At 39.1% G+C, this 22,983-nt stretch overlaps 5 protein-coding genes and 1 non-coding gene across 6 annotated transcripts; 2 read left to right on the plus strand and 4 right to left on the minus strand.

Moving 5' to 3' along the window:
* Positions 1-84: 84 nt before the first annotated feature.
* LOC112342547 lies at positions 85-1,320 on the minus strand. The gene is made up of 5 exons (XM_024664562.1): positions 868-1,320; positions 717-788; positions 545-658; positions 381-489; positions 85-319 (listed from the first exon to the last, which is right to left on the minus strand). The coding sequence occupies exons 1-5, from the start codon at positions 1,189-1,191 to the stop codon at positions 180-182; spliced, it is 759 nt and encodes a 252-aa protein (XP_024520330.1). The 5' UTR covers positions 1,192-1,320; the 3' UTR covers positions 85-179.
* A 24-nt stretch (positions 1,321-1,344) lies between these two features.
* On the minus strand, positions 1,345-1,416 carry TRNAQ-UUG. Its single transcript has one exon. It is a non-coding gene; the product is annotated as a tRNA-Gln (tRNA).
* A 4-nt stretch (positions 1,417-1,420) lies between these two features.
* Positions 1,421-3,039, minus strand: LOC9659450 (cytochrome b561 and DOMON domain-containing protein At5g35735). Its single transcript, XM_002990828.2, has 3 exons — positions 2,224-3,039; positions 1,914-2,162; positions 1,421-1,859 (listed from the first exon to the last, which is right to left on the minus strand). The coding sequence occupies exons 1-3, from the start codon at positions 3,037-3,039 to the stop codon at positions 1,542-1,544; spliced, it is 1,383 nt and encodes a 460-aa protein (XP_002990874.2). The 3' UTR covers positions 1,421-1,541.
* Positions 3,040-3,252: 213 nt separating this feature from the next.
* LOC9659451 (cytochrome P450 CYP736A12) lies at positions 3,253-5,112 on the plus strand. The gene is made up of 3 exons (XM_002990767.2): positions 3,253-4,131; positions 4,183-4,742; positions 4,854-5,112. Exons 1-3 carry the CDS (start codon positions 3,253-3,255, stop codon positions 5,110-5,112), a joined length of 1,698 nt encoding a protein of 565 aa, XP_002990813.2.
* A 3,665-nt stretch (positions 5,113-8,777) lies between these two features.
* LOC112342571 (pentatricopeptide repeat-containing protein At4g02750-like) lies at positions 8,778-10,581 on the plus strand. Its single transcript, XM_024664609.1, has 2 exons — positions 8,778-10,420; positions 10,506-10,581. Exons 1-2 carry the CDS (start codon positions 8,778-8,780, stop codon positions 10,579-10,581), a joined length of 1,719 nt encoding a protein of 572 aa, XP_024520377.1.
* LOC9659116 (3-dehydrosphinganine reductase TSC10A) lies at positions 10,554-12,034 on the minus strand. Its single transcript, XM_024664653.1, has 5 exons — positions 11,723-12,034; positions 11,264-11,527; positions 11,060-11,207; positions 10,686-11,009; positions 10,554-10,631 (listed from the first exon to the last, which is right to left on the minus strand). The coding sequence occupies exons 1-5, from the start codon at positions 11,999-12,001 to the stop codon at positions 10,612-10,614; spliced, it is 1,035 nt and encodes a 344-aa protein (XP_024520421.1). The 5' UTR covers positions 12,002-12,034; the 3' UTR covers positions 10,554-10,611.
* Between the last annotated feature and the right edge of the window lie 10,949 nt (positions 12,035-22,983).

The following is a 22,983-nucleotide window of genomic DNA, read 5'->3' on the forward strand; positions in this document are numbered from 1 at the left end:
AAACGTGGCAGCACATCGTGCCGTCCACGTGGGATGCACTTTACGATAGGGGTCATGGATCGCGCAACCGTCGATCCAGATACGTTACGGTGCCAACGGTGTGGATAAATTAGTATAAGTATATGTACATCAATCGGAGCCGTCCGATTTCATAGTGCTAACTGGACGGCTCAGATGCGTCAGCCTTGATCTTTGCTTGAGCTCTCGACTTCTTCGCCGACGAGAACGTCGGCGTACGCTAGCTGTGTCAATAGAAGTGTGAGGATGATTCCATACGAGGCGAGTTTCCATGGACGCATTAAGGTTCCTGTTAGGAGGCCTGGAAGTTCCACCAAAGTTCTTGTCAATTGGATCGATTGAGAGAAGGAAAGAAAACTCACCAGAGCCAGAACTGTAAACAAACGAGGCCAGGACCAGGGAGATTCCTCCGGACAAAAACTGCTTGTAACTTGCGCTAAAGTTTCCCGATGGTGAGCTAACTACCAAATCCTGGAGAACAAAAGCAGTCAAGAACTGTGAAGTTCACGAAGAGAATCTTGCGAACCTTTCTAGATGCCTTGGATCTATCCGGAGCAGTGTACAAATTCTTGAAGAACAGCCCCTCGTTTCGGAGATGAGCAGACCAGCGCTGATACTCGTCAATGGATTTGGATTGAGCCTATGTCGAAAGAAAAAAGACATAAGAACAGTGAAAACTTCTACAGTTCTTTACGTACCTCAAGATCGGCACGAGCCATTCGAAGTTCCTCTTCGATTGCACCAGCACCAGCATCAAGCTCCCTAAGCACCTGACGCAAGAAGAAAAAACGAAGAAATCTTGATGAGAACCAAAAAACCCAAGGACAAAAAAAAACGAAGAATACATACCCGGCTTCCAGCGGCATCGAGCTCTTTCATCGCACGAAACGCAATTCGAGCATGGTCGTGACGATAGTCTTGCGCAATAGTTTTCATGTACTGCGACCTTTCCTCCACAAATTCCGACATCTTCACCTTGCTTACTTGCATCTGGATCATCTCCACCAGCGCTCTTTGGACCTGGACATCGCCTCCCATTCCATTCCCATCTGAATCGCCATCCCTGGCGCTACATTGGACCATCAGCCTGCTCGTCCTGGATCGGCCGCGGCCAGGGTTGATCACAAACAAATCTAGCGCCGGCGCCCTGTATCCCTCTACCTTGAGCAACATCTCGCCACTAGAATCAAACTGAAAAGCGCTAGAATCGCAATGGATCTGTACCACGTCGCGCTCCCGAGCTCCAGGAACCCTAGGCGAGAAGCACGCTTGACACGCAATGCCTCTCTCTTGCGTGTAACAACGACGCTCACAAGCCAAGAAAAGAGGTCCCACCGAGATTCGAACTCGGGCTCTTGGATTCAAAGTCCAATGTCGTAACCACTAGACTATGGGACCATTATTTACTAAAAATCACTTCGTATTAGTCCAAACCAAATTCTCTCAAACAAAATACACTCAATCCCAGTATTGGGTTGCCGCAGTAAAACCATATCAAGGAGAAGAAAAAATAAGTAAAGAAGCTATGCTGGGAAACTGGAAGACGAGGATCCCATTTGCACCTTACCACCGTTTGCAAACGTTTCTTTCTCGGCATTTTTCTTCCTCTTGAAGTAGATGATCCAAGTGAGGATTTCCAGAATGAAGCTCACGATGGCCGCCAGCACCACGAAGCCAGTGTAGGCGTTGTGCCACCGTCGCTTGGGCTGGAGGATCTCCAAACCTTTGTAGATGTTTGTGAAGATGAGGATGAGCATGAGGTAGCCGATGGAGTGATGGTAAGCGTTCCAGTAGAGCCTGAGCTTGTGCTCCTTGTTTGGACGAAACGCTACTCCAAAAACCTGGGAAGGAAGTCGCAAGCTCGTAGACTCGTAGTATATCAGCAAAGTTCTTACCTGTAGACAGGCGAAACTAAAGATTGCAATGCCAATGTTTCGATGAACATCATGGACGATCCCTTTGGAGTAACTTCCAAGCCTCAATCCAATGAGCCAGCCAATGGATCCCAGCAGCAAGCCAAGGCTTTGCAGAGATATGTGGACGTAGAACCAAACTTTCTCGGAGAAGGGCCTGGCATAGCGAGCAGTCATCATTCCAAGCGGGAGAAAAATCCCCCATCCAACTGCATTGAGAGCTCCATGGCTCTGGAAGAACAAAGGAAGAACACCAAGCGTAAGAAGAAAGCGAGAGAGCAAAAGAGCTAACCTGCTTGAGACTTTGATGAGGAGGCTCGGTGTCTATCACGGATCTGGTGCTCAGATCGATGACACCAACACCACTGCGATCTTCCGGAGAGAGTCCATGCTGGAGCGGCGAAACTCCAATCGTCTTGGAGCCTCGGTTCCACACATGGTTGATCTTAGTCTGGTTTGGCCGGAGCTGGATGGTGGCAAAGATGGTCACAGTGGTGCCAGTGATCTCCACAGCCTTGTCGAGCACCGAGACATCCAGAGTTCCTGGAGTGAGCTGAGCTCCGGCTTGAATATCAGTGGTGAGCTTGTAAGTGTCGACATAGCTCCTGTCTTGGGTCCTAAAGCCGATCAAGGCATTGGTCCCAACCATCACTGGCCTGCTGCCCAGATTGATCCCCCAGCCCACCCATCCCATGGGGCTCGCGGCTTGTCCCAAGAACGCGACCTTGAGCGTGCTATCGGCTGGATCGTAAGTCCAGGCCAGCGCCGCCGGGCCTGTGAGAGTGTTGCAAGCACCGAAATACCTGGTCTGGCCCTTGTATGTGAACGGCGACGTGCAATCCAGCGCCGCCTCCGCCGCGCGCGCGACGAGGATGGAGAGGGCGAGCAGCAGCAGCGCGCGCCTGGGGATCCACATTGCTTCTTGGGAGATCCCGGAAGCTCCAATCCGGCGGGAAGGAGAGAATCCTTGGCAGGACTCGATAAACCCTAGCCTGGCGAGAGCTGCGCCAAACCCTCTGTGGCTCCACGTCTGATGTGCAGGACCACTGCCGCGATCGCCACCGTCCGTCCAGGAGCGTGTAGGATCAAAGTAACTATTTCGCGCCATTGCGTTTTTTGCTGACTAAACAGTGTTGACTAACTCACTTGTAAGAATTCTAGGGCCACCCTGTCCTGACTATATGACTTATTCCAAAGTTTTGTGATGAAAATTATGGTCAATTCAAGCATGCAAGAACTTAGATATATAAGTATAACGCGAGCTCTTGATCCAAACAACACGGTGAAGACACACAATTCAGAGCTTCTAGATTTCTACTTGATGGAGTTAGCACTCTCTAGTTTCGCGCTTCCTTTTCTTTTGCTAGTGCTCACCGGAGCTCTTAGCATTCTGGTCACTTTGTGGGATAAGAAGAAGAATTTGCCCCCATCTCCAGGATGGGCACTTCCATTGATCGGCCACCTTCATCTCATTACGAAGCAGCCACATCGATCTTTGCAAGCACTCTCCAAAAAGTATGGGCCAATTATGTTCTTGAAGCTTGGGATGATCCCAAGCATCATTGTCTCCAGCCCAGAGATGGCGAAAGAAGCTCTCATGAACAATGGCTTGGCATTTGCTTCGAGGCCATATCTCTTGATCTCCGAGATTATTGGGTATGATTTCCAAAGCATTGGGATACACTACAGCGAGCATTCAAGGAGGCTGCGTAAGATGTGTGTGACTGAACTTATTGCTCCCCAGAAACTGGAATCCTCCTTGTGGGTGAGGTTCCAAGAACTCTCGAGAGCGTTTCGTATCTTGCGAAAGTCTAACGAGGAAAAAGTAGCTGTTGACATGAGATATCTCTTCTCAACTTTCACATTCAACGCCTTCACAATGATCCTGATGAGCAAGAGATACTTTGGGGACACCACTGATGACAATGATCAACACAGGGAGATTAAACATGTTATTAATGAAATCTTCAGCCTGGCAATCAAGTTCCACATCACCGAATTTGTTCCATCGTACCTCAGGTGCTTTTTAGAATGGCTCGATCCGACCATCCCTCAGTTCAAGAGATTGCACGAGAGGCAAGACAAGTTCATGAAGAAGATCATCAAAGAACACAAAGAGCCAACCGCTCGTCCCAAAGACTTCATGGACGCACTGCTCGAGAGTTTCAGCGCAGAAGACACAGTAAAAGCGTTTATAACAGTAAGTTCACTCCACATATAAACTTATTCCTTATACCATCGTGGTTGACAGGAATTGTTGCTAGCATCTGATTCAACGGCCGTGGCTGCTGAATGGGTGATGGCACAACTTCTTCACAATCCTCATGTTTTGGAGAAAGCTCAACTCGAGCTCAACCTTGTCGTGGGTCCAAATCGCCTGGTTCAAGAGTCTGATTTCTCAAAGCTGGAGTACCTTCAAGCAATCATCAAGGAAACCTTGAGGCTTTGTCCTCCAGGTCCACTCCTCATTCCTCGCAGCTCTGACGAAGCTTGCACGATTGGTGGCTACTACGTTCCCAAAGGCTCAACACTCTTTGTCAATGCTTTCGCCATTGGACGCGATCCAAGTATCTGGGAAAGCCCCACAGAGTTCATGCCCGAGAGATTCCTTGGGAGATCAGTGGATTTCAAGGGCCAGCACTTTGATCTCATACCATTTGGATCGGGGCGGCGGATGTGTCCTGGAATGCCACTCGCATTAAAAGCGCTTGAGCTGCTCTTGGCTAACCTTGTCCATGGATTTGATTGGAGCTTCCCTCCCGGAGAGATCCAAACTCTTGAGGATTGCTTTGAGACGACGCTGCTGCTCAAGTCTCCTCTAAAACTCCTGGCAGTTCCAAGACATTCAGCGTCTGTGTATGCTGAAATCTGAAATCTGAACTGATACTGTTAAATAACGTGGACGTTCTTAGCTCTGTTTAGCTCCTTCATCTCTCAAAGGCTCCGTCAGGACTCTTTGCGCAAGCAAGCTTCCACATCTAGTGTGCTGTTCGCCACTATTACCACGGAAAGCCTTCAGCAGCAGCTTGCTTTCAAGGCTTCCAAAGGTATTCAGAAGTGCAAGTTTACTTGCTGTCTGGAAAGAGATGAGGTCGCGAATAGCGCATTGCATCATGCTGTTGACCACGCCAATCGACTCCACAAACAAAATTCATATAATCTGGGCGACGGATTCATCTGAAATACAAGCGGCCATTTGAAATTTCTACATAGTTCTCGCATTCTTTATGCTTTTTTCTTTACACAGCGCCAAGGAAGCTTGCAAAGAGAAAAAATGCCACCGTTTAGAATTTTTTGTGGAAACTTACTCGAAACTTGAATTTTTCTCTAGAGGATAATGCTCTTGACTGACTTGGCAGAGTCTTGTTCAAGAACTTCTGGGTAAGCATGACTTTGGCATTCCCTGAGAAGATAGAGAAGTCAATTTGCATTTTTCATGAGATCGAGCAAGTGCATGTATTCGTCGCCCAGTTGCCTTGCGATTGCGACTCTCCCATGCCAGTTGAAGCGCGAGGTTGACAGGTTTAAGCTCTGTTCCGTCCACGATACCCCAACAATCCTTGGCAAGTAGGATCAGTTACACCACCATATTGCATCTTTCAAAGGTTGTTCCCATGAATTCTGATTCTGGATGCGCAGGAGGTGGGGGAGGAGGAGGAGGGTAGAAGAAGATGTGGCCATTGTTTAGAGACTAGAGTGGAATCTAGTAAGGAGGTGGAGAAGGGGATGAGTCATTCCTAGGGATAGATTGGCTCCATCCTGCGCAGATGTTAGAGTAGCGAGGGCATCACTGCGTTCGTTCCCTCCTTTTGCACTCCTGGGTTCCGTGTTCCACTCTCGCAAGTGTTGCGAGTGCTTGCGCCCTCTCACCTTCATCGGTCCGTATTCTCTGATGCTAGTGGGGATTGGCCATTGGAACCAGATACCATGTAGAATTTAACTCATAGCATGTCAGTTATATATTTATATATCTCTCGCTATGTCTCTTGACGTTTGGCTGAAGTGGCATTCGTGTTTTTCCACAGCTTCCATCCCTCAGCTTTGATCTCTATCTTTGCAACCTCCTTATTCTCAATATGTATGGAAGGTGTGGCAGCATTTTAGGTGCCCAGGCGATATTAAGTCCATCACAAATTCCAATAATTTCTCCTGGAACATCATCTTTGGTGTACATGCCCAGAATGGGCATTTGTAGCAAGCCAAGAACACCTTCGAATCTTAGAATGCCAGATTCAAATGTGGTGCATGGCAACAGCATAGGCGAGCCAATGAGATGTCGCCTCAAAAGGACATTGCCTGTTGGAATGGAATGATGCATGCCTATCTCTTAGGCTGGTGAAGTTGATGTTGACACCATTCCAAATATGATAACTTTCAATGTGATAATTGTCATGTATTTAAAATGGGATTTCTTGATCTTGCTAAGATTTTGCTTTATTCGTTGTCATAGCATTATTTGGCAAGCAACATTACTTTCCACCTCCTAACATCTTGAATTATATTGAAATATTTTTGGAAGCATGAGAGATCGAGTGACATGGGCTAAAGTTCTCAATGGAGTTCACTCCAAGTAGCTTCATAGCTGCACAATCTTGGTTGCCAAAGACCAGCTTTATTTTTGACTCAAAGCTGATAAGTTACCTAAACTCTTTAGAGGATGAATCCTTGCAAGAGGTATTCAAGAATATTCTGATTAGTACACAAAAATAAGTTTTCTAGAATATTTTGAAAAAGTGTTATAATCATGAATAAAATTATTTTGTATTTGTTGTTTGTTATTAAGATTTTTAATGAGATAAGATATTTTACAAGTGAAATTTTATGTATTATATTTATTTCCTAGAAAGTTGAGATTTTTTTAAAAACTTTTTTCTATCTAAAGTCAATAGCACATTGCAATTGAAAAAGAAAATTATTTTATTATGTATGAAATGACCTAAATTTATAATCTTTTTCCCATTAATACATACATTGAATATCTCAAGAGAGTCATACAACTTTTACATTAGTACCTGAATAAATATAAAATTTTGCTATAAAAACTGAGTTAATTGATTGTTAGAGATAAAATTCATTGTATTTTTGTTAGTGATAATTTGAATTGTTAATGCAAGCGCCTCATGTAGTTAAATTGATTGATGAAGATTCATATGAGTACAAAGCTTTTACATATTTCCCATACCATCTCATTGTCATGCCAGACCAGCATTATCTTATAGATATTCTCAGTCATAGTATAGAGCTCTCACTATACTTTTAAGGTGTTATATGATAATTGTAACCTAAAACTTTATTCTTAAGGTTTCAACTATGGTTATGTGGGAAATAGTTTACTAGAACTTTTTGGACTTTTAGACTTTTATTGAAAGTGCTTGAGTTGCTCTTGACTTTGTCCATGGAAATTCTAGCTCATCATACTCATGCTTTTGAGTTAATCATGGATTTCTATCTGTGATTAAGTTTAGCTAACTTTGGCCAAGGATACTTTAACTTATCTTACTCATGCTTTTGAGTTAGTTGTGGATTTCAATCCATGATTAAGTTAGGCCTTACACCACTTTAGTTTAGGGGGAATGATGTCATATGTATTTACTAAGGATTATATTTACTATTGTTATAGTAGAAATTGAACCCTAAACCTCTAAAACATGACATATTAAGTTTTTGAATTAACTTGGATTGGACCAAATTAATTTTCAAAACCCTTATTTATTATTGTTATTGTTATTATTGTTTTAGTAATTTATTAATATGTCTTCCCTCCTCTTGAATATTAACTCTTGATAAACATACCATTGTGGAGCTTGTTGTCAATGATATCAAAGCCCCCTCCACTACCACCCTCAGTTGCTAACCACCTTCTTTCATTTAAAATTTTTTGGTGATACAAACTCTGAATTTTCCTCCAAATTTGGTATATGAATCAGTGGTTAAAAATACTTTTTGGTACATTTTTTTATCCAGAAGGGTAGGAGATTTTATATTTCATGTGTACCACCAAAAGCCTCTAGTAGCAGCTTGCCACAAGTAAATTTCTACTCAAACGCTTTGCAAAGAAGTTTGCAAGGAGAACAAATGCCACTGGAGCTTGCCATCAGTGACATCAAGCCATGCCACTGCCACCGTCACATTCTTTCACTTTGAATTTATTTAGTGGAAACTTCTCTACTCCAAACTTGAATTTTCCTCCAGACTTGGCATATGGACCGATGCTGCTACTAAAGTCATGGCAATTACGTATGATTATACTATTAATCATCTGAAATCAACGTTGGTAGTCTGCATGCATACATGGGTACTAATCAGATCAAGTTTGAATTATTCAGGTCTCAAAGTTTAGTCTGAAATGCTAAGATAGAATCTTCAAATCTAAAGATGAAAATTATGCCACAGTACTTTGCATCGGGACTTCGCATATAATAGAACCTTGTCGTGGGGGCCAAACCGCCTGGTCGAAGAGTCCGATTTCTAAAAGCCCGAGTATTTTCAAGCTATTATCAAGGAAACGATGAGACTTTGCCCTCCAGCACTCCTCCTCCCTCGCAGCTCTGGCAAGATCGGTGGCTATGACATCCCCAAAGGTTTATCAATGCTTTCCATGGGACGCGACCCAAGAACACCCCACGAAGTTTATGCCCGACAGATTCTTTAGAAGCTCGACGGACATCAAGGGCCAGCATTTCGAGCTCATGCCATTTGGGATGCCACAGTTAATACTCTTTGCGAAAGGAGCGAAAGGTTTATACTCTTTGCTACTCAAGAGTCGATGGCAATTCCAAGGCACTCCTTGGATGTGTGTAAGACCTTTTAAAACTACTATATATATTTTGATGAGATTTATTTGCCATGGCTACGATTCTTCCAAAATCTTTGAAGCCGGGATACTCGGACGATCGCGCAAGGGAGCAAAACTACTTTGCCAGTCTTCTCAAAGATTGCACAGGCTCAAGAAATCTCCAGCAAGGCAGGCAAATTCACGCTCGAATTCTAGAGCTTCCATCTCTCGGCTCTGATCTCTACCTTTGCAACCTCCTCGTTCTCATGTATGGAAGGTGTGGCAGCATTGCAGATGCCCAGGCGGTGTTTGAGTCCATCGCTAATCCCAATGATTTCTCCTGGAACATCTTGTTTGGTGTATATGCCCACAATGGGCGTTTGCAGCAAGCCAAGAACACCTTCGATAGAATGCCAAATCCAAATGTGGTCTCTTTCAACTCCATGGCCGCGGCATACGCCCAAAACGGCGAGCTAGATCGAGCCAAAGAGATGTTCGATGCAACGCCTCGAAAGGACACTGCCTCTTGGAATGGAATGATGCATGCCTTCTCTCAGGCTGGACAGGTCGACGCTGCGAGAGAGATTTTTGACACCATGCCTCACAAAGACGTCGTGTCGTGGTCGTGTGTTATTTCAGCATATGCCCAAACCGGGCATCTTGAAGAAGCCGAGTCCTTGTTTTTGAGAATGCCAAATCCAAATGTGATAACTTTCAACGCAATGATAGTCGCGTATTCACAAGCTGCATTGTTCGATCGTGCGAAAAGTCTGTTTGATTCAATGCCGGAGCGGGATTTGGTGACATGGGCAACGTTGCTCTCCACATATGCCCAAAAGAAAGACCTCCAAAACGCGGAGTTCTTGTTCAAAAGCATGCCGAGACACGACATTCTGTCAATGAACGTGATGATCAATGCTTACGTTCTTAATGGTCAACTTGAGAAGTCCATCTCTACTTTTAAATCTATGCGCTACAAAGATGTTGTTTCATGGACGTCTGCTCTTTCCGCATATGCCCAAGCAGGTCATGTTGGCGACGCAAAGTTGCTCTTTGACAAGATGCCGGAATGGAACGTTGTCTCATGCACGACCTTGATCTCACTATTTGCGCTCAAACAAAGGCTAGAAGACGCTACAGTCTTGCTTGACTCAATGCCTGAGCACGACGTCATTGTATGGAACGCAATTTGTGCAGAATATGCCAACAATGGGCATCTTGAGGAATCCAAGAAGGTGTTTGATTCCATGCCATACAAGAACTTGGAATCCCTCCACGCACTGATGGCCGCTTACGTGCACAACATGAAACTTAACGAGGCTAGACAGCTCCTCGATTCCATGCAAGTCCGAGATATAGTTTCCTGGAACACTCTCGTCGCTGCTTATGCCCAAAACGGTCAAATGGATCGAGCAAGCGGGCTCTTTCGAGGTCTCCCTCAAACCGACGTGGGAACCTGGAGTTCTATGATCGCTGGGCATGCAAAGGCTGGCCATGGCGAGAAGGCCGTCCAAGTTTTGAGTGAGATGGTCATGGAAGCCGTAGCACCCGACGAGCTAACTTTCGCGAGCGTTTTAGCAGCTTGCAGCCATGGAGGGCTGCTCGAGCAAGGCACACGCTACTTCCTTTTGATGAGCTCGGACCTCGGGATCAAGCCGCTGGTGGAGCACTTCTCGGCGATGGTGGACATTTACAGCCGAGTCGGGCTGCTCAAGTTTGCCGAGGAGCTGATTGAGACGATGCCGTTTGTGCCGCAGCCGGAGACTTATCGAGCTCTGATGAGTGCCTGCGAGACCCAGAAGAATTCGTCGCTGGGGTCTCGAGCTGCCGAAAAGGTTGTTGCTTTGGATCCTGCTAAGTCGACATCGTATATAATGCTTTCGAATATGTACAGGGACAAACTTACTAGTTAGTAGACCTGCGCACTGCAAAGGAAGAAAGAAATTAAGGGGAGAAGAAAAGCTTAATACCTTGCTTACCAGCAATCTCACGAGCATGGCTTTGCCTTTTCACTGCGTGGTTTTTGAGAATTTCTTTCTTGATGTCGGCCGAGAGCTTGTAGCTCACAAGGCGGATAATGGGAGCCCAGAAAGCCTCGAGCAGTGTCCTGGCGAAGCTCGCGGGAGCAAGCATCCCGCGAGTGAGCACCACCAGCGGGAAAAACGACTTCGGTGCCACGAGAAACGAGCCTTTCTTGACAGCATCGAGCGTGACCTCCGCGAGCTTATCGGGTGACTGCATCGTCTTGGGATCATATCGATTGAGTATCTTGAGCATTGTTTCAAACTCGCCATCCTTGTCCACTGCAAAAAGTGTAGACTGTCACGGCTAGAAATCTTTCAAGTGTAAGTACCTTGATCTATAAGAGCAGTGTCGACAAAGCCAGGACAGACGAGATTGACATTGATGTTATACGGCAAAAGCTCGAGATGGAGACACTCTGCTAATCCTCGTAGAGCATGCTTGGTTGCACTGTACACTGAGCTCCCGTACAAAAGGAACTGGAGAAAAGATCAACACAAGATATAAAGAGAGATTCCTATAGAGTGAAGTATACCAGTCCTGCTCCGGAGCTGACGATCACAATCGAGTGCTTCTTTTCGCTTGCGAGCGGCTTCATGAGTGGAAGCGCGGTGTGGACTGTATGAATCACTCCCATCAAGTTCGTCTGGACTTGACCTGCATGAACTTCCACCGGGACTTCGTCAAAGTATCCAGCCTTAGTGTACCCCGCGTTGCAAACCAGGACGTCGATTGGTTTCCACGAGTGAGCCTCGCTCACGGCGGAGGATATCGCGTTAAAATCGCCAACGTCGGCCACCTGATAAAAGTAGGATAACTCCAAGTAAGAACTTGGAAAAATTCCAATCAAGTAAGAACGAATAAAGAAAGCAATCCAAAGGACGAACAGAAGAAAACAAGACGAAAGAAACAAGAAACAAAGAGCAAAACAGCAAAACAAAAAGCTATCAGAACGATGGACGATCAAGGCAGAAAGAGATGTATGTATACATACCAAAACTTTGATGCTATGGCTGTCGCAGTGCGCTTCACTCACAAGAGATTGAGCCGCCTTGTCGAGCTTGAGCTGGTTTCTGGCCGAGATGGTAACAAATGCCCCTTGGAGGAGGGCCTGCTTGGCAATGGCGAGCCCAATGCCGCTGGAAGCTCCTGTGATAAAGACGTGCTTGCCCGCCAGCGATGGGATAGCCAGTTTCTTCCTCCTGCCAAATGTAAGAAATGCAAACGCCACCGCCGCTGCCGCTGCCGCTCCCGCCGCCACTAGCCCCGCCATTGCTCCCGCGCTAGGGCTCACATCAATTCGATTTGGGGTTTATCTTTACTTTACTGCTACACTCTTTTGATTTTGATAAAATTGATAATTCTTGATCTTTTCGTTAAATAAAAGAATACTAATTGCTATGGAAGTTGGCCCCTATTGTGTCTTGTTCTAGAACCCAGAATTATTGGGTTTGTCTTTTTTTTACTATAGCATTATTTTTAAAAGTTGTAATAACTAAGCATATCCTATTTTAATGCTATTTAAAAAGCCTTTATAAAGCAGATATAAACCATTTCATACTTAAAGAATGACAGAGTTTGTTGTAGTTGTTTTCCTTTATTCATTTTTACTATATTTTCTTTTAGTTGGTGGGTATTTGCCAAGTGAAGCAACTCAAGATTGTATATCAATTGGTACACAAGATCCACCTTCTCCCCAAGCATATTGTCATGTAACAAATCTGTGTAAAGTTAGGTACTTTAATAATTTTTGGGAAAATGGAGAATATACTGCCTCGGGAGGAGGAATTTATGTCACAATTACTGTTAATAGAATGTATAGTAGGGCATCAATTCAACAAGATATAGAACAAGCTTTTAATTTTATATGGATTAGATGTATATCAGTGCTACGTCAAATGGGTGGTTTTGTTTATTTGAATGATGGAAGTTTATCAGTTAATGTTCAGATTGCACGAAGAAGAGAGTTATTAAAAGATCTTGATAGAATTAAAATAACAAAAGAATGTTCATCTTTATAAATACCATTAATATTATAAAAAAATTATTATTTATAAATTTAAAATAAAAATTAATAAAAGAATATAATCCAGAGTGTAGTATTTAAAACATATAATATAACAGATATTAAAACTATGATTATGATACATGACTTATGACATAAAATGAAACAAACACAATATTAAGTGGTAGTATAGTTTGAAAAACAAAATATTTCCAAAATATTTTTTGAAATAAGATAGTTAGAGATATTATAATTAAATTCATTAGTTTCAAAATAATTTACTATAGTTTCCTAGCAGCAATATCTGGTCTTCTTGGGGTTAGTTTCCAAGAAAAATAGTTAGAGAGGAGGAATTTAAAAAACTACTCTTAAATCTTATAAGTTTTGATATGATAGTTTGATGATGATTAAACTTATACATATAAGGTAATAATTTGTTGCACATTACATGCTTTTAAGAATGTCATTGAAGTTATAATTAAAACTTGAAAACACTTTTTTCACATCATCCTCAATTTCCCATATAACCTCGTCCATAGAATAACCATTCCACCAAACCAACAACTCCCAAATTGTCTTGCAATTTGTTTCACCAACCTTTAAAAAAAAAATTTGGTTAGATAAACTTTATTAGTATTAATCTTTGGGACCTAAAATTCACAACATCACTAGAGTACAAACATGTTTTAAACTTGCTTACATAAAATGTTGCATATGCAACAAAATTGTAGATAATACAATATAATATTGTAGAGACAATTTAGCACTACCCTTTTAGATATTGTTATGCATTTAATAGTTTAAGGAAAATTTTGTCACCAACTTTATATTTCTCATAATTATGATGTGCATTAGCCAATTTCTTGTTTCATTCTTGAACTTGTCTTATGTTCAACTTTGCCACTTTCATATCCTCAAAAAAATCACAAGTATGAGGCACTTAAACTAAAGATAAAATTAAACTCATGAGAGACTTGGGCTTATAGCTATACATGACCATGAATAGAAACACGTAAATATCCAATTGATGAGTGTTATTATGAGCAATCTAAAGTCAAGGCAAATGATTCTCCCATACTCTTAATATCGAGTCAAGTTTTCCATAAAAGATTTTAGCATATATTCCAATAGCTAGTTTATAATTTTTATTTGTCCATTTGATTATGGATGTTTGCCACTAATTATACTCAGCTTATCTCTAACTTCTCAAAAATCATTTGCCAAAACTTATCCTCTCCCTTTAACCTATTTGGAAAGGGGGCAATTATTTAATGTGAGATATTTTAATGGCTATTTAATCCTTATATATCTTCTATACTTCCAAGAATTCACAACAACAATATATCTAAACTTCATCCCATGATCACATGTGTTACATTTAGTCAAAATGTTATGATGATATATTAAGGGCAGCTTTTAGGGGTCTGAATGTGGTTGTTATACTAAACCATACGTTGGTCTTATTCATAAAATTCTTATATAAATTTATAAAAAAATTATTATATGTCAAGAATTAATACTGATAAAATTAAAATTAAAAAAACAAAAAAAAAGTACAAATACATGTTTAGTTTTCAATATATATCTTTATATATCTTTGTCTCATTCAATATTGGATGTTTTCTATAATTTATTGCTTCTTAACTATGAATTTATCAAAACTAAATACAAGTTTTAACTGTTTCAATTGTCCATACCATTGTTTTTGTAGAACTTTAAATGCTTTTATTTATAGCATCACTACAACATTTTTTAATTAATTTAAAATCTCATAATGCTTATATTACCTTCTTCTCTACTGAAATACTACATCATCATAACCATCATGTGAATAATCACCATCAAATGCCCAATTTTCCCATCCATACCAACCTTTAGTTTTAAAATGACCATTACCAATAAATGATACACCATCAAATGGTACATTATTTATTATTTTAGAGCACTTTTCTGCTGATAGTGTATCATAATCAAAGTAAGCAAATTCATTACCTTTTCTCCATAAAATAACATTTGCTTTATAAACATTACAATTTGCAAGAGCAAATTTCATATCTGGAGCCCAATTAAAATTATCTTTTCCTTCAATGATTGTTACTGTATAAAGAAGTTATTAATTAAGGATTAAGTTCAAAATATTATACTTACACTGATATATATTAAATAAAAATAAAAGATAGAACCAGGTATTAAAACCCATGAATAAAAAATATAGTAATAATATATAACTAGCTTAGTAATTTCAAGATATTTAATGTAATTTTAGGTATAAATTTATCTTTAAATAATATAAAGCTGACAATAATTACTAATACTTCCAAAAAGAATTATTTTGTTCAATAATTATAAATTTCGTCTATACTTGACATGTCAAATTTGTATTTTTTGTCACTCTAAAACAATAGTAGGCATACTACATGCCTAAAATTGTGTTAACATTTGTAATATGTTAGCAAAATACAAATGAATGATGTTTTTTGGTTTGCTTAAGCAACGCTATAGAGGAAGTGGGGTGGTACTGGATATACCTAGAATATTAAACACTTTCTAAACACTTTCTAGTATATTCTAGTATTCTACCATCTTGATATTAGATTAATCTTGTGTTTATAAATTATAAACATGTTTATAATTATAAAATTCTGATCAATTGGATTAATAAATAGGAATAACACTACTATTAAGCAAACCAAGCATTACTGCATGCAACACATAAAAAATTATTATAATTTATTACAATTCTGAGCTTATGTATTTTAAGATGTCTCAATAATTATTATATTATATAATTATAGTTTCGAATGGATTATCTGTGAGAAATAATATGTTACTCTTTTTTAATTTAAATTCCGCTCTAATATATGTTTACTAATAACTCTCACTCCCAAAATTAAAGTAATACATGATTTCTATACTACAATTCTCATTAGATGGCAAATAAACTTCATAATAATCAATGATGCTCACTTTGATGTTTTGTGTAGAGTCATATGGATATACCATAGTATATCCATATCTTCCCAAAGCAAAAACTCCTATCACTTAAGACTAATCTAGTACTATAAGCCGAACTTTGTGGGCTGCCGGATCTGGCCAATCGGTGCCATCAGATGCAGGGTAAACTGGTAAATATCGGTTTCTTACTGCACATCCTTTTGAAATATTTTTGTGAGGTTTTGGGCCGGCCAGTGGGCATGCGGCACGGCCCCGGCTGGGGGAGGAGGTGTGAGCGACACCCGTCTGCTTGCCTGGTAAAGCTCTCTTTTTTTCACCACGGCTCCTCCCAGCCACGGGGTTTCCAGGGGAAGCGGGAGAGGGGGCACTGCTGCCCAGCAGCGACAAGGACAGGGGATCACTCAGCGATACTGCATTCCCTTTTCCAATGGAAGGAGCCCAAATCGTCAGAGCAGGATTTTGGCGACGAGCAGCTGCAAAGGCGTGGCCGGAGGCATCGACAGGGAAGCAGTGGCTAGGGATTTTGCTGGAATGGATGGCGAGCAAGGGCGTGGCAGAGCCTGGGGGTGTGGATGTGAGGCACGGGAATTCCTATTTTTGATCCAGCAGAGGATTCGCTTTCATCACGTACAAAAGTGTTGACGACCCGAGGAAAGCCATAGATGATCCCAACAAGACAACAGTGGTAAGCTTACCCAAACATACCATGGTTTTTGCTGACGAGTCTATTCTTCCAGGGAATGCACATAATTGTAAAGTGAGCGGCAGATGGTTGGCTCCAGAGCGCGTGACGAGCAAGTGCTACATCATTGGAGTGGCTTTCTCCGGTGGTGATCGTGAAGACTGAGGAGAGCTTTCTCCACGGCGCACTCAGCAGCGATGGACTGGTGGATATGGCTGCCAAACTCGCCGAGGGAGTGAGCAGGATGGACAGACGCTTCATGGTGATGGAGTTTCATTGGCAATCCTCACAACTTCATTACGTCTTGGGGTCCATGAAGCTGGAAAAGAAGAAGAGTGGAAATTCGCTACTCCATGCATACGATGTTAACAAGAGCTTGGAAGACTTCCAATGCTTGGAGATGATCACAAGAGAGTTTGGAAGTTTTCAGAAGATCACAAGAGCTTCGAAGTTTTCTTTTTGCTACTGGATGATTTGATCAACCAAGAACTCTCTATTTTTACAGTTCATGCAGAAAAGTTTTTGATCTTTGGGAAAGATTCCACTCGCTGAAAACGCACTGAAAAAGTCCTCATTATAATGTAACGTGGGAGGAATGATGAGCTGGATCCAACAGCCAGTGAGGCTCCACGTTCCCGGCATTCATACCGGGGCTAGGGTTTTCTCCTCCTGGGCCTCCACGAAAAGGTTGCATCGAAAAGGTTAGTTTTTATGCCTGTCCATACCCTTTCTATCTGCCCTAATAATTGATCTCCATTTCCAAAAGAAGCTGTTGAAAATAATGTCGCACCTTCAACATGTATTGAATGCTATTCGACACAGACATACACATTCCACATACAATGATAACGTTGAAAACACTAACCAGCACCAGCATACATATAGCTTTTACAACAGTAATATTCAAGAGGCTACACAGTATTGACATCAAACAAATCTTAATAATCAAACTGAACAGCAGTCAATTTCCAATTCCTATTTGCCCCCTTCACCTCAGATTCACAGCACACTTGCTAGGAATTACTTATATATTGATACATCTGTTTTGACAATGAATATAGGTCCCTTATCATATATTTGTAAGTATTGTCATGCCTCACACTTTGCTGATGCGAACAAGTCTATTTGTTGCCAGAGTGGACAAGTCTACCTGCCTCCAATACTTCTATTACCACCTTTTCTGTATTCTATGTATAACTCACACAAACACTCTAATTTCAAGAGTAATATAAGACAATATAATAGTGCACTTGCTTTCACATCTATGGGAGCTAGCATTGATATTTTTACGGGTCATGGTCCATACTGCTATAGAATTCATGGACAAATCTATCACAAAATTATGCCACAACATCCTTCAATACATCAAAATCCAAGTTACAGTCAATTGTACATGCTAGACTCCAATGAGGCTACTGATATCAGAAAACAAAACCCTTTTAACATTATTTGTGATTATAATTTACTACTTCAACTAGATAAGATACTCCAACATATTAATCCATATGCACAAGCTTTTAGAATGATGTATGAATTGGAATGAGAAAATATTTCAAGAACTATTACTTCTGGTAGCAATTTACGTGGAGTATATATGCTCATTAAAAATGAAGGCACAGACCATCGTTGATATAATACTCCACAAACTAATGATGTTGCATTAGTTTTCCAAAGTGAAGGTGGTGTGCCACCTTTTGACCGTGAAATATGGAGAATATAGAAGAATGAATAGTAAAGTAAGAACAAATAAAGAAAGCAATCCAACGGATGAACAGAAGAAAACAAGATGAAAGAAATAAGAAACAAACAGCAAAATAGCAAAACAAAAAGCTATTAGAACGATGGACTATCAAGATAGAAAGAGATATGTATACATGCCAAAACTTTGATGCTATGGCTGTCGCAGTGCGCTTCACTCACAAGAGATTGAGCCGCCTTGTCGAGCTTGAGCTGATTCCTGGCTGAGATGGTAACAAATGCCCCTTGGAGGGCCCAATGCTGCTGGAAGCTCCTGTGATAAAGATGTGCTTACCCGCCAGCGATGGGATAGCCAGTTTCTTCCTCCTGCCAAATGTAAGAAATGCAAATGCCACCGCCGCTACCGCTGCCGCTCCTGCTGCCACTAGCCCCGCCATTGCTACACCAATTCACTCTTTTCGATTTGGGGTCTATCTTTACTTTACTGCTACACTCTTTTGATTTTGATAAAATTGATAATTCTTGATCTTTTCGTTAAATAAAAGAATACTGATTGCTATGGAAGTTGGCCCCAAGCATGCTCTATTGTGTCTTGTTCTAGAACCCAGAATTATTGGGTTTGTCTTTTTTTTACTATAGCATTATTTTTAAAAGTTGTAATAACTAAGCATATCCTATTTTAATGCTATTTCAAAAGCCTTTATAAAGCAGATATAAACCATTTCATACTTAGAGAATGACAGAGTTTGTTGTAGTTGTTTTCCTTTGTTCATTTTTACTATATTTTTTTTTAGTTGGTGGGTATTTGCTAAGTGAAGCAACTCAAGATTGTATATCAATTGGTACACAAGATCCACCTTCTCCCCAAGCATATTGTCATGTAACAAATCTGTGTAAAGCTAGGTACTTTAATAATTTTTGGGAAAATGGAGAATATACTGCCTCAGGAGGAGGAATACATGTCACAATTACTGTTAATTCTATGTATAGTAGGGCATCAATTCAACAAGATATAGAACAAGCTTTTAATTTCATATGGACTAGATGTATAGCAGTGCTACATCAGATGGGTGGTTTTGTTTATTTGAATGATGGAAGTTTATCAGTTAATGTTCAGATTGAACGAAGAAGAGAGTTATTAAAAGATTTTGATAAAATTAAAATAACAAAAGAATGTTCATCTTTATAAATACCATTAATACTATGAGAATATATCATTAGCTAGAAATTTAAAATAAAAATTAATAAAATCATATAATCCAGAGTGTAGTGTTTAAAATAAATAATAAAACATATATTAAAACTATGATAATGAAACATGACTTATGACATAAAATGAAAAAAATAAATATTAAGTGGTAGTATAGTTTTAAAAAAACATATTTCCAAAATATTTTTTAATATAAGATAGTTAGAGATATTATAATTAAATTCATTAGTTTCATTGTGAGAGAAATAATTTACTATACTTTCCTAGCAGCAATATCTGGTCTTCTTTGGGTTAGTTTCCAACAAAAAAAGTTAGAGAGGAGGAATTTAAAAAACTACCCCTAAATCTCATAAGTTTTGATACGATAGTTTGATGATGATTAAACTTGTACATATAAGATAATAATTTGTTGCACATTACATGCTTTTGAGAATGTCATTGAAGTCATACCTAAAACTTGAAAACGCTCTTTTTACATCATCCTCAATTTCCCATATAACTTCGTCCATAGAATAACCATTCCACCAAACTAACAACTCCCAAATTATCTTGCAATTTGTTTCACCAACCTTTAAACAAGAATATTAGTTAGATCAACTTTATTAACATCAATCTTTGGGACCTAAAATTCACATCACTAGAGTATAAATATGTTTCAAACTTCTTTACATAAAATGTTGCATATGCAATAAAATTGAAGATAATACAATACAATATTGTGGACCTTTTAGATATTGTTATGCATTTAATAGTTTAAGGAAAATTTTGTCAAACCAACTTTATATTTCTGATAATGATGATGTGCATTAGCCAATTTCTTGTTTCGTTCTTGAACTTGTCTTATGTTCAACTTTGCCACTTTCATATCCTCAAAAAAATCACCAGTATAAGGCACTCAAACTAAAGCTAAATTTAAACTCATGAGAGACTTAGGCTTATAGCTATATATGACCATGAATAGAAACATGTAAATATCCAATTGATGAGTGTTATTATGAGCAATCTAGAGTAAAGGCAAGTGATTCTCCCATACTCTTAATATCAAGTCAAGTTTTTTATAAAAGTCTTTAGCATATATTCCAATAGCTAGTGTATAATTTTTATTTGTTTATTTGATTATGGATGTTTGCCACTAGTTATACTCAATTTATCTCTAACTTTTCAAAAATCATTTGCCAAAACTTATCCTCTCCCTTTAACCTATCTGGAAAAGGGGTAATTATTTAATGTGAGAGTTTTTAATGGCTACTTAATCCCTATATATCTTCTAAACTTCCAAAAATCCACAATGACAATATATCTAAATTTCATCCCATGATCACATGTGCTACATTTAGTCAAAATGTTTGTGATGATATATTAATATCTCACAAATATGGTCCACATGTCAAAGTTCAATAGAAGTGAGATATATATGATAATTAATGTTTTTTTCAAATTTTAAAAATTGTAAAATTTTAGTATTTTTTCCAATACAAATCAATCACTGCACTATTGTGGTAAATTCCAAATGTCTACATTTTAAAAAAACTGGAAAAAACATCAATTGCCTGATGAGTCTAAGAAAGAGAAAAGGATTGATTGATTCAGCCAGACTTAAGAAAAAACAAATTGAGGGCAGCTTTTAGGGGTTTGAATGTGGTTGTTATACTAAACAATATGTTGGTAATATTCATAAAATTCTTATATAAATTTATAAACAAAATCATTATATGTCAAGAATTAATACTGATAAAATTACAAAAAAAAACCAAAAAAGTACAAATACATGTTTAGTTTTTAATATATATCTTTATATATCTTTGTCTTATTCAATATTGGATGTTTTCTATAATTTATTGCTTCTTAACTATGAATTTATCAAAATTAAATACAAGTTTTAACTGTTTCAATTGTCCATACCATTGTTTTTTTAGAACTTTAAATGCTTTTATTTATAACATCACTACAACATTTTTAATTAATATAAAATCTCATATAATACTTATATTATCTTCTTCTCTATTGAAATATTACATCATCATAAACATCATGTGAATAATGACCATCAAATGCCCAATTTTGCCATCCATACCAACCTGTAGTTTTAAAATGACCATTACCAATAAAAGATACACCATCAAATGGTACATTATTTATTATTTTAGAGCACTTTTCTGCTGATAGTGTATCATAATCAAAGTAAGCAAATTCATTACCTTTTCTCCATAAAATAACATTTGCTTGATAAACATTACAATTTGCAAGAGCAAATTTCATATCTGGAGCCCAATTAAAATTATCTTTTCCTTCAATGATTGTTACTGTATAAAGAAGTTATTAATTAAGGATTAAGTTCAAAATGTTATACTTACACTGATATATATTAAATAAAACTAAAAGATAGAACCAGGTATTAAAACCCATGAATAAAAAATATAGTAATAATATATAGCTAGCTTAGTAATTTCAAGATATTTAATGTAATTTTAAGTATAAATTTATCTTTAAATAATATAAAGCTGACAATAATTACTAATACTTCCAAAAAGAATTATTTTGTTCAATAATTATAAATTTCCTCTATACTTGACACGTCAAATTTATATTTTTTGTCACTCTAAAACAATAGTAGGCATACTACATACCTAAAATTGTGTTAACATTTGTAATATGTTAGCAAAATGCAAATGAATGATGTTTTTTGGTTTGCTTAAGCAATGCTAAAGTGGGGTGGTAGTGGATATACCTAGAATATTCCTGGATATTTTAGGATATTCTACCACTTAAGTGTTATTCATTTAGATTAATCTTGTATTTATAATTTAAATAATTGTATTTAGAAATAATATGTTACTCTTTTTTAATTTAAATTCTGCTCTGATATATGTTTACTAATAACTCTCACTCCCAAAATTAAAGTAATACATGATTTCTATACTACAATTCTCATTAGATGGCAAATAAACTTAATAATAATCAATGATGCTCACTTTGAGGTTTTGTGTAGAGTCATATGGATATACCATAGTCTATCCATATCCTCCCAAAGCAAAAACTATCATACTTATCACTTAAGACTAATCTAGTACTATAAGGAGCAAACGCCAAACTTTGTGGGCTGCCGGATCCAGCCAATCGGGGCCGTCCAATGGGGGGGTAACTGTTAAGGGGTTATTTCTTTAACCACGTGTTAGCAAATAATCACGCTGATGTTTGCTCCTGGCCAATGGGAGGCAGCCAAGCCATGTGTGGCGGGAGAGGAAGGCCCGACGACGCATGTCACATGCAATATGTTGACTGTTGTTGTCTGTCAAGCGAATTAGTTTTGTTTTGTATGTTTTTCTAGGGTTTATGAGACAGCGAAAGAGCCCCTGCCGCTGCTGCCAATTCACGATCCAAATCGGAGGCGCTGTGTCAACGCTGGTGTCTTTGCTCCTGAGAACCATCGCAAGTTGCTATTTGTCATTCTTCTTTCATAACTTTGGTATTCTCATACACGATGTGTCTCTGCTTTTGGCTCTTCATCGCGTTACCGTGAGGAGTTCCATCAAATCAAGGTATTTGTGGTGCGTAGAATTTGTATGATCTTCATTCTTACTCCACTGTCAGGAAATGGGACGAGGCAATTTAAGCTCTTAAACGCTTTGAAGCACATTCACTCGGCACAGCCTTGCTCACCTGGACGTGAAGCCTGACAACATCTACATCTGCAATTGCATCTAC

The sequence above is a fragment of the Selaginella moellendorffii genome, unplaced genomic scaffold (genome assembly GCF_000143415.4).
Source record: "Selaginella moellendorffii unplaced genomic scaffold, v1.0 SELMOscaffold_112, whole genome shotgun sequence".
Lineage (NCBI taxonomy): Eukaryota > Viridiplantae > Streptophyta > Lycopodiopsida > Selaginellales > Selaginellaceae > Selaginella > Selaginella moellendorffii.